The sequence below is a fragment of the Octopus bimaculoides genome, chromosome 18 (genome assembly GCF_046866305.1).
Source record: "Octopus bimaculoides isolate indiv1 chromosome 18, ASM4686630v1, whole genome shotgun sequence".
Lineage (NCBI taxonomy): Eukaryota > Metazoa > Mollusca > Cephalopoda > Octopoda > Octopodidae > Octopus > Octopus bimaculoides.
Window position 1 is genome coordinate 822,453 of NC_142945.1, and position 11,966 is coordinate 834,418.

The 11,966-nt window shown below is 35.7% G+C and overlaps 1 protein-coding gene and 1 long non-coding RNA gene across 2 annotated transcripts in view; one reads left to right on the forward strand and one right to left on the reverse strand.

Annotated features, from left to right (window-relative positions):
* The first annotated feature begins 210 nt into the window (after window positions 1-210).
* Window positions 211-11,966, forward strand: part of LOC106874269 (myosin catalytic light chain LC-1, mantle muscle) — a 14,528-nt gene continuing 2,772 nt past the window's right edge. Inside the window, exons 1-3 of the mRNA XM_089365582.1 lie at window positions 211-287; window positions 667-694; window positions 11,583-11,729. Of these exons, the coding sequence (XP_089221708.1) occupies window positions 285-287; window positions 667-694; window positions 11,583-11,729 (178 nt within the window). The 5' untranslated portion in view covers window positions 211-284. The remainder of the gene's footprint in view (window positions 288-666; window positions 695-11,582; window positions 11,730-11,966) is intronic.
* Window positions 1,355-11,966, reverse strand: part of LOC149131878 (uncharacterized) — a 25,118-nt gene continuing 14,506 nt past the window's right edge. The window contains exon 3 of the long non-coding RNA XR_016244899.1: window positions 1,355-2,055. This is a non-coding gene — a long non-coding RNA (uncharacterized LOC149131878). The remainder of the gene's footprint in view (window positions 2,056-11,966) is intronic.

Below are 11,966 nucleotides of genomic sequence, written 5' to 3' on the forward strand. Positions count from 1 at the left end.
CTTGGAGAAAGTTGAACATTTTGAAGCTGTCAATATATATTTCTATATTTATATTTGTTTTAAGTTTATTTCTCTTCAATTTCAGTTAATTAGTTTTGAAAAATCTCGAATTTTTACAAAACTTCAGATTACTATAAAAAGCCTTACCCCCCTGAGGTGAAATATCAACTGCTCCCAATAAAATAAGACTACCTAGGTAATAGCAAAAACGGTATATCTAGCATTCCCACTTTAGCGAGGTACAGACTTACCACGACTGGCAGCACTTAGTAAGCATAAACAAAATGGTAAGTTATCTTTTCGTTGGCAGTAAATCTTCTCCAATGTAAACTTTTTGTAAATAGTAGCAGACATTCCTTTGTATGTGCTTTGTAAATTCCAATTTATAAATACCAAACCAATTTCATTTGAATTTTACCTAAAAACAAAACTAACATTTGCTAGTTTTATATATATATACATATATATACATATATATATATATATATATATATATATATATATATATATATATACACTGACACACACACACACACACACACATAGTACAATTAAAACTTAGCGATGTTTCCGAAAAAAAATAGTTATATTTTAGAAAGTTTTAAAAGAAAGAAGAAATGCTTTTATTCTTCATTTCATTCTAACTTCTTTTTTTGTTTATTTTAGTCTCAGCTCACAAAGGACGAAATTGAAGGTACGTGGCACATATATTTGTATAGGTTATATATATACGTATATACATTTATAAATTTAGATAATGATAATTAGCATAATTAATGTACGTCTATATTAACATAAAATATTTAAAAAATGGAAAAAAATATTTAACCAGTTCACTTTGACATTGAAAGTAATGACGTAATAAAAAATTTAATTAGAGAGAGAGAGAGAGAGAGAGAGAGAGAAAGAGAGAGAGAGAGAGAGAGAGAGAGAGAGAGAGAGAGAGAGAGAGAGAGAGAGAGAGAGAGAGAGGGTGAGGTGAAAGTGTAAGAGGACCGTTTACATTCCTTGGAATTACCTGACAGAGAAAAAGAAAGAGAAAATATAATCTACTGAGTAAACAGCTGATCCCTATATCTCTCTCCGTCTCTCTCTCTCTCTCTCTCTTTCTCTTTCTCTCTCTCTTTCTCTCTCTCTCTTACTCCCTTTTCACATCCCCTTTACATAACTCTGCTCCTTACCTCTGGCTACCCTTTCCTGAGGCCTCTCAAACTACTCCCAATGATGTACTCTCTCCTGTACTCTTTTTAGTAATTCTATCCTCTAATTGCATTTAAAGTAAAATAAATCTGCCATAAATTCATATGACGTTGGTTAGATTCGAACCGTAATCACCAATCGAAAATAGGATTTAAAAGAAAAGAATTATCTTTAAGAAAGAAAAAAAAAAGCATTTAAATATCAATGGAGAAAAATTGATGTTAAAGACAAATAGATTTAGATTTACAGTGAGAAGATTATGTGACGTTCATGCATTTCTTAGTAGACTCGAAACTAGATCCCGGTTATCATTTTGCTTAATTTCATTGTATTGGAAGGGCATTAGTATAGCTGGTATTGATAATAATAACGACAACAGTAATAATTATAATGATTTTAATGCTTCGTATAAAGTACAACGTCTAAATTACATACAGATGAAAGAGAGAAAAAGAAGTTGTGGCGTTTATCACTTTTATGGTAGCCTTTATTACACGTTAAGTGAACAAATTTGGTTTCATTAGTTTCTCTCATCCAGGAATCGAAACCGAGTCACACATTTGACTATTGGAGAACTTACCGCTTCCTTTACCTATTCAAACAACTTGAATCGTTATTCCAGCCAAAGGAGGAAGTCTGTTAGAAAGAACAGCTAAATCCTCTCAAATTACGCCTTATAATTATTAAAACCATGAAGGACACCTTCAACAGTGAGGTCCGAGATATACAAAAGACTGGATGATTACGGTTGGAAGGTCTGTCATCGTCAGCATGTTCGATTAGGCTTGACATGGGACTAACAACGAATACCATAATATCTTGGAGTATTGGTTCTGTAAAATATTCCGACGCCCTCTGTAAAGAAGAAACGTTCAAGGACGAATATAAACCTGAGACCAATATTACTTTACCAAAGTTATTTAGGAACTAAAAACCACGATTCTTACATATTTTATTGCAACTTTATTATCAATTAGCTGTAAGAATCTTTGAAATGTTATTATTATCAATATTCTTTCGATTCAAGGAATATATGTTAAAATAAGCTGTCAAAAAAAAAAAAAAGATACGTGTGTGTGTGTGTGTGTGTGTGTGTGTGTGTGCAAATTGATACTGTAAGAGTTTCAAAGGAGCTAACTTTGCTCCAAGGCACACATATATGCTCACCCACCACACACACACATACATACACACGCACTATACAAAGGAGGCGGAGCTACCAAAGAAATCGTCAGACCACCTTGCGGTATCTGAGTTCATATCCCATCGCTGTTGAATTCCTCTTTTATAACTTGTGGGTCGATAGAATCCCTACCAGACTCATACTAAAAATCATTTAGAATAAGTACCTTATTTAGTTTGTGGTTTGGTGCCAATGGAATCAATGTATATACCTATTCTACATAATGGCTAAATTCTACTCAATTCTGCCAAATTGGTTCCAGAAATTAAATTTCAACAATTTCCTTCTGCCTCATCAACGCCATATTTTCTGATTATTTTTCCGGCATCTGTTTGCCAAATTATTTTCAACACACCTCTCAGGATGAACACATCAATTAAATTGCAAAAAATTAAATATAATAATAATAATAATAATAATAATAATAATAATAATAATAATAATAATAATAATAATAATAAAAATAATAACAACAACAATAACGATAACGATAATAATTTCTAATGTACAAAGAAACAAAATGGAGAGAAAGGAATTATCAATTAAACAGACGTCAGAAATTGATGCGCATCTATCTATCTATCTATCTATCTATCTATCTATCTATAAACATATTTTTATTACTATTCCATCTGACGATTGCTTCTCTGGCAAGAAAGTTGAAGTAATGGAAAAGTAGTCAACTTTAACAAAAATGAAATTAATAATAATGTGTTACGGCACACCCCCGGATTTTGATAGATAGATAGATAGATAGATTGGGTGGGTGTTGTGTGGAATGAGATATTAAGAATCAGTGAGTAGTAATAGAAAAGATTCTAGAAATTTCTCCCCACCCTCTCCACCGCAGCAGTTCTCCTCTCATCCTCTTTCCCCAAAACACACAACATCTGCTAGTTTTTGATTACCTGCAGATATATTAGAGGCTGGAAAAACGATGCGTAAATTTCCTTCCATCTTGCTTACCCACCACCACCACCACCACCACCTTCATATCTCATTTCTTACCATTTTCGGGGATCAAAAACACCTTTTTTTTTTTACTTACTATCAACTCTTAGAAAATGATGTTGTTGTTCATGTTACTTAAGCTATTTCTTCTAGTTTTCGTCTTCTTCTTTTCCCTGTCTTCTTTTGATGTCTTTCTTTTTCTCCTCCTCCTCCTCCTCCTCTGCCCTCCTCCTTTCTGGCACTGATTCTTTCAGACTTTATATGAGGGATCTGTGACACGCATACACCTTATTCTCAATGATACTAGCGGCATAAATGCAATAAAAGGGTTTCAACAGAGAATCGAACGAACTGGGGTCTCGCGTATTGGTTTTCTCGAAACTTCCTCTTCTATTCTAAGATGTTACAGATTTGAAACAATGCCGAATATTTTTGTTAAGGAAACCAAAGTTAGATCGCAGAAAAAAAATTTTCAAGAATATCAGCTATTGTTGTTAATTTTCTAATTCCCTATCGATTACTATCCTTGTCCAATATCTGCTGGATTAAGATATGAGAGATAATTCCTAGTCCACCACCACCACTTCATGTATTCAGCTTGAATTGATGTTTGATTTTCAAAAAAAAAAAAAAGAAATCCAATTCGAATATAGATCGAGTCCTCGACGCCATTACAATCGGAGTCTTAATAACTGCTCATCGCCAGACACTTGATGTCTGCCTGTGTGTATGTCTCTCTCTCTCCTACATACCACAAAGCAAACTTTTAAACAAGCATACACATCTAAATTGGTAACCATCTTCAGATGTAAGCATCTAAAGATCCTACTTAATCCATATTGTTAGATAAATCAAGTGAGGTTGATGATCAGTTCAGAAAAATCGAAGGCAGGACTTAATTAAACCACCAAGCCTTTATAAAAACCTCTCTCTCTCTCTCTCTTTTTCTTCTCCCTTCTCTCTCAGCTCCCCCCTCTCTCTCTCTCTCTCTCTCTCTCTCCCTCTCTCTCTCTTTCTCTTCTCCCCTCTCACCTCTCTCTTTTTCTTCTCCCTCCCTTCCTCCCTCCCCTCTCTCTCTCTCTCAAGCACACACACACACCCACACACACACACACTGCCTAGTATCATCTGTCCCGGGTTATGTGTCACTCCTTCAGGATATCTCCAGTCCGACAAAGGAACAATCAATGTTGAACAAACGATGAATACTTTGCAATCAACGTTGTTCTATATTTTGTATTTTAAAGAGAATTGTTCTCGGAAAACATTTATTAAACAGAGAAAAATATATTTCTTGGTTCAGCAAATATTTGTGTTGCAACTTTAATATTTCTAAAAATAGACTGGACAAAATAATTCCAGAAGATTTAAGGAATTGGACCTACCCAGCACTTTGTACTTGTAGGGGAGAAAAAACGTTACACATTGCTATCGATGTTTCTTACAGCCCCAAGCTGTACAAATTGTGGTACCTGCTTACTTGTGGTACCTGCTTACAGCTAGGTAGACTGACTCATCGAGCGTTAAATATCAAAGACGTCACAATAATGGCGATAAGATACGAGTTACCTATCTTTCGCTTCATAAAGTGACACTGTATCGACCCAATCGTCCATAGCTAGCGCCCCCTAGTGATCACTGCTAATCTATTACCTATTAATTACTTGTCTTTATAAGATTACAATAAAACAAGCTCTTCAAAAGTTGGGGCTATAAATGGTTTTAGCTGAAGGACCACCGATACTGATGAAAATCGTTCGTAGTCTGACGTGCTTCAACGGTTCTTCGATTAAACCATTTCCATTCCTTTTATTAGCGGATAACCTTTAGAACTGCAAACTTATAATTTCTGTCTGTGTGTCTCTCCCCTTCTCTCTCTCTCTCAATCTCAAGATCTTGTACCTATGTAAGAAAATGTGATGGAGGATACAATTCTGAATATCAACATCTGAATTGAATACATTACAATATTTAGGTGGAAGTGGCCTTATGCCAAAATTTGACACCAATATTTAGTTGTGACGGTTAGATTACACCGGTGTCCATTTTAGTGTCCCATAAAACTCCCTATCATTAAACCACAAGCATTGCTTTAACACCATTCATATATTAAACCAACCCCTCGAAGTGAAAGAGTCGTTAGATCGTGCGACAAAATACCTTGTAGTATTTGTGTCCTGATCATTACGTTCTGTATTTTTGAGTGGTTGGTATAATCTGTCTCCCAATTTAACACCACCACCTGGTCCCTCAGTACCTTTGGCAGTATCTCCTCTGTTGCCAGTATTCAGGTCAGATCTCTAGTTTAAGAATAAGTCTTCCATTCATCCAGCGAGTGACAGCAGCCCTGACGACATAAAGGGCTAGGGGTGGAGCCCTTCCCCTTCCCATGACGAACTGGTAAAAACATTTTTTTAATATGGTGAAGCCAGAATAATTAAACATTGTGTATTAAAATAAAATTGAAGCCAAAACGAGGAGGAATTCAATCGTTGGAATTTGTTGATCAATTAAGATGTTTTGGATTACAAGTTGTTCAGCTGACAGACTTGGAGAATGGTAACTTTATCTGAGACATATTTGGTGGTGCTTTGAAGAGGGACGAGGATAGAATTACCGTTCACAACATTTACATACTTCTATGGTGATTCTTCTGGCTGCTTGCTTGCTTCTTGGTATCGGCAGCTGATGAGTTTTACCTGAACATAATATCTAACGAGTCAACTACTACTACTATTACTTTTACCACCACTACTACTATTAACCTATTGAGTGTAACTCGATACTCGAGCTAGGCTTGAAGTTACTGCAGCTTATTCACTCGAAATTCTGTACACCCCGACCAAACCTTTCTTTCTTTCTTTCTTTCTTTCTTTCTATATTGCTCCAAAATCACTTTCATCATCATCATCATCATCATCATTATTGCCTATAATGAGTATCAGAAAATTAGATGCGAGCTCCCTCTCTTCGAGCTAATTAGACAGAATTAATTACTGCTTTCTGTTTTATATACGATGCAATTTAATTTCACTGATGTCAGAGATTTCTTTGGAAAGGCATAAAACATCACAACGATGTACGTCTCGTTTCTTTCTCCACAAATCTGGGATATGGATTTCTTTCTTGTTCGTATTTATTAAATTATTTGGTAGATTTAATTATGCTTTTACTGAGTTCATTGGACTGCGACCAGGCTGGAGTATTGCTCCTGAGAGTTTTTATTAATCTGTTCAATCACAATACAGTTACTTATTGTCCTGATTTTCGGTAAATCGAAATGGATAAGTAGTAGAGGAGATGTTAATGCTTGGAGGAAGATATACTTGCTAATTCTAATATTCACCAACGAAAGGATGTAGAGAGAACCAAAGACTAAAACCCATTTCTCTGTTGTTAAGTGGAATAGAAAACAATCTTTCTTTTACACAAGACAGTAATCGATGAGACTGGGTTATGGTGGACTTAGCACATAAGTGTGTTATTAATATTCGTGGAATGACAGGCAAACATACGAATCTGTGTTATATTTGTCAAATGTGAAATCTTTGAATGGAAATACACCAGAGAAGCGATGGTAATATTAGCAGAGAAAGATGCTGTTTTAAGAATATTTGACCATCTTGTCTGAAATATAGACCGGGGCTGGGGTCTGAAGGTAACTTTCTCCTACCTCACCCAGACATGGGAGCCCTAAATATCGTCAAAGGAGTTGCTCCTGCCCCACATGACTTAAGCCATTGAAACCAAAAAACAAATTGTGTTTAGTTAAATCAACGCACGAGTTATTGCATACTACATCCCAGGGATTAAGATCAGTTCAAGAATTACCGGTTATAATCAAATCAATTAATCATACTCGTCTTCTATAGCCTTTAATATTGCACCGGGATCAATAATTATTGATTCCAAGGCTTTATCTGTTATTCATTTAATGTCAAAAGATGTCTTTCCAGAACGTCTAGTGAACATTTGGTGGACATCTGGTGAAATAGCCAAGAAAACAAGTTATCGGGAGTAAAAACCCGTTCTATAACGTCTCTTGTTTCTGTTGATTAATGTCTACATTAGAGAATGAGTGGAAGGAGAGGGAGAGACACTGTACTGAATCAGTAACGATCTCTAAGGTTGGTCGAGTGATACCAACCCTAACATTAATCATAAATATTGGCGGGATGACATAATTATTGAAATAGTGTCCACCAAGGAGAATAGGTTTTTGTTCTATAAAAAAAAATGGAAACAGTTTATCAGTATGAACGGTGTAGAATTGATGGTAAGTGAAGTAGGTTCAACTGGTGGCCAAATTATTTCGTTTCGTTTTGAAGTTTCACTTTTCACTAAATTTCTATCAAAGCTGACACCTAGGGTTTATATCACCTGAAGTTAATGATATCCTAATTACTATTGCTGTTAATTAAAGATATATCAGGAAGCAAAGGTCAGCTTTCTTTCTCTCTTACATGTAACTTTGTTCCTGTGAACATTCTGTTGAATTATCCTATAAGACCATGATGTCATCTTGTGTTTTAAGCGCAAGTTGGGCTTGAAACGTTCAACAGATGGAATGGCTGCCTGATATATTATCAGGCAAATATTTCCAACTTCAGAACTTCATTTACTGCTAGTGCAGTTGTGTGTGTGTGTGTCTCTCTCTCTCTCTCTCTCTCTCTCTCTCTCTCTCTCTCTCTCTCTCTCTCTCTCTCTTCTCTCTCTCTCTCTCTCTCTCTCTCTCCCTCCCTCCCTCTCTCTTTCTCTTGTTTTCTTATCTATCTATATACTTAATTTACTCCACTTACAGACACTTAATTCTATATTCCTTAGTCCACTTTGTTTTGAGAATAGATAGACTTGGATTAACCCTTGAACAATGTAAACATGTCCTTAGAATATCAAGGGAGGGTGGTAGTGGGGGGGGGCATCACAAAGTTTTTTTCTAAAACCGGATTTACCATGGTGCGAATGGTTAAATATAATTTTCAAAAAGATGAATAAAAGTATATTTTAAGCGAGTAGAATTATAAAAAATTAGCAAAAAAAAAAAAAGGGTTTCCACAGGACACGGTTCGTCCACAAGAACAGCAAGAAATCTCATTAAATCGATATATATACATATATATATATATGTGTGTGTGTGTGTGTGTGTGTGTGTGTGTGTGCATATATATATATATATATATATATATATATATATATATATATATATATATATATATATATATATTACAAATTAAAAGGGTAAAGGATTATCAATTTATTAATTCATTAATAAATCAACAATTAATAATTTTTAATTTTTACCAAGCCCATCGGTATGTAAGCACCATTATTGGTGGAAAACTTTTTTAAAAAGCTCATATATATTTATAAACATAATTAAGGGATCAGCAAATATTTGCTTCACCACATACCGAAGTTCAGAAATAGCAGCTAAAAAGCTGAGACTCCCACAGAATGTATATATACAGTGTATGCACGCGCGCATCCAAATTAATTACATATTAGTACAATACATGCGTGTAAATGTGTAGGATAGATGAATGTGTGTGTGTGTGTGTGTGTGTGTGTGTGTGTATAACCTCGAGCAGCAAGCTGTATCAAATATGATTAGGCAACGTGTTGTTTGTGCCAAATAGGTAAGAATCTGTTCTCAGCTGAGCTCGTCCGACTTATTTATAGTCCAGCCATCCTCGCAGCTTCTCATCGCCATAAATGGCAGTCAGGATACACGGAGCTGGCTTCTATTTTATCAGCAACTGGTGGAGCACTGCCACCCCGGCGCCCTTCTTGTCTGTCGATGCTGCTACTACTACTACTTATAGGGGTGGGGGGCGTGTTGCTATCTCTCAACACCCATCCCCTTCCACCGTGTTTATCCATCCATTACTGCATCTATAAAAAATGTCGTGGATTCCTTACCACCTCGCCTTCTCTAGTTACCGTTTTTGGGGCAGGGGGGGGGGGATATTCTTTCTTGTTACCCTATCATCGTCATTATCACCGCCACTACTACTACTACTACTACTACTACCACCATCATTATCATCATCATCGTTATTACCACCAGCGTTGTCGTCCTTAATATCATCATCATTGTCATCAATAATAACTCCATTATATTACATCTATCTTTACTGCTTTAGTACATCTCCATAACTACGGTTTCTATTCACTCTTCTGTCTCCACACCCAGTGTGTGCGTGCGTGTGTGCGTATGTGCGTGTGTGTGTGTGCGTGCGTGTGTGTGTGTGAGAGAGAGAGAGAGATTACGTGTGTAATGTTTTATCCAGATTATAATCCAACAAATTATAAAATGAAATAAAATAATAATAATAATAATGATAATAATAATAATAATAATAATAATAATACAGTTCTTTAGTTGACTCAAAAGGTAGCAATGAGACATTAAAAAGAAGGAAAATAATCAGTAAAACATTTTACATATTGTGAGATTTAAAAAAAAAACTATAAATGTAACATAATCTGAATAAAACAAACTGTGCAGCCTTTCGTAAAATTGCGTGGGTAAATTTAAGTCTAAACTGATGTGAATTGTACCTCGATGTTGGCTCAGTTTAAGGTAGCATGAAAACCCTTCTATTGAAGGGTCGAGCTGGTTGAGAAACTTCTTTTCATATCAAAAAATTTGCACTGTTTTACCATAAAAAGCTTTCGGTATATCCACAAAAGCACGCCAGAGCGGTCCTGCCAGCAGATTCATCAGAGGCTAAGTTTTCTCTCTCACCTCGGATCTATATTTCAGTGTCTTTTTCTTCAATAAAGAATCTCTTTCCGTCATATCTTTATCTGTCATCTGGGACACTTATCTTCGTCAAGCCCTGGACACTTACTGTCTTAAGTTCCGGGACTCATAGAACCGGTCACTCAGTTTCCATGGCGTATAAGAAACCGAGACCACAACGTCTCCCTGAACTGGGCGCCAGTCCTTCGTAGGGGAACTCATTTACAGCTGATTTGGCGAAAGCAACTGAAATGGTTTTGCTCGCGAAAAAAAAAAGATGTCAAAACCACCCTGGATCACGAGACACGGAAGCAGAAATAATAAGGAAAAACATTGATTATCGATCTCGTATCGATCTCGTATTGATATCGATCCCGTATTGATCTCGTATTGATCTCGTATTGATGTCGATCCTGTATTTTACCGATGATAATGGTGGTAGTTACTTATCCTTCAGCAAAGAATTGGCTTTCGACAAATCTAAAGAAATCACCACAAATATTGTTGCCTTTGAGTGGGAAATGAAGGCGATTTTCTTCTGTTCAGGTGTGGTGGGCATCAATGAAATGTCTAAAGGCAGACATTTTTCTCTTCAGCCAAACCCTTGTCGAGAAAGTGAACCAGGAGAAGTGCTGTCCTCTGGTAAATTTATCAAATGGTAGGGAAAGGGGTGAGTGAGCATGGCTCGAATAGGCCTGAGAATTATATTCTTGACAATGTACTTATTATTGGTAGAAAGGAGAAAACAAGAACCGTGGCATTTCTTTTGCGTTCTTTGGGACGGATCTGTTGACATACAAAGTTTATATCGTCTCTACTTTCATTTTCACTTTTCTTATTCATTCAAATTCAATGTAAAGAACCTTCCTACCGCCACACACTTTTTGTAACATCTTCATGAACTGTCCCTCATCCATCCAACTTATCACCAATAAAACAAAGTATTATTATTATTATTATTATTATTATTATTATTATTATTATTATTATTATTATTATTATTACTATAGTCTGTCTTAGAAACATGGAGTGGGAGAGGAAAAGACAGTGAGGTGGTAATGACATTTTATTCTTTCGCAGACTAAGGAGTAAAGAATTAAGTTCGATGAGCTCTGCGAGTTCTCAACATGAATTTTTATAAGTGGTTGACTGACGAGAAATCAAAGAATTTTGAATTTTGTTAGAAGAATTTGGAAAAGTGCTTAGTACAAGGGCCAGATTCACGCACATTTGTATACTCATAGACACACGAATACATGCACTCACTCACTCGCATATACTCGCTCACCTACTCTTTCTTTTTCTCTTTCTCTCTCTCTCTCTCTCTCTCTCTCTCTCTCTCTCTCTCTCTCTCTCTCTCTCTCTCTCTCTCTCTCTCTCTCTCTCTCTCTCTCTCTCTCTCACATTATAATGTTTCCATTCATAAGTGTATTATTGTCAGAATTCCTGCGTTTGTTTGGATCATTTTTCACTCACCCAATGTTTTGATGTTTGTCTTTACAGAAGTAAGAGAGGTGTTCGACTTATTTGATTTCTGGGATGGTCGTGATGGAGATGTCGATGCTTACAAAGTGGGGGATCTGCTCCGGTGTTTGGGAATGAACCCAACAAATGCACAGATTCACAAGCATGGCGGTACCAAGAAGATGGGTCAGTATAACATCTATCTATCTAGCTATATGTGCATGCGTGGACATGCATGTATTCTATGTATGTGTGTATATATATACATACATACATACATACAAACATATATATATATGCATATATATATATATATATATATATATATATATATATATATATATATATATATATATATATATATATATGTATTGTGCGTGTGTATGTGTGTGTATTCATGTGTGTATATATATATTGTATTTG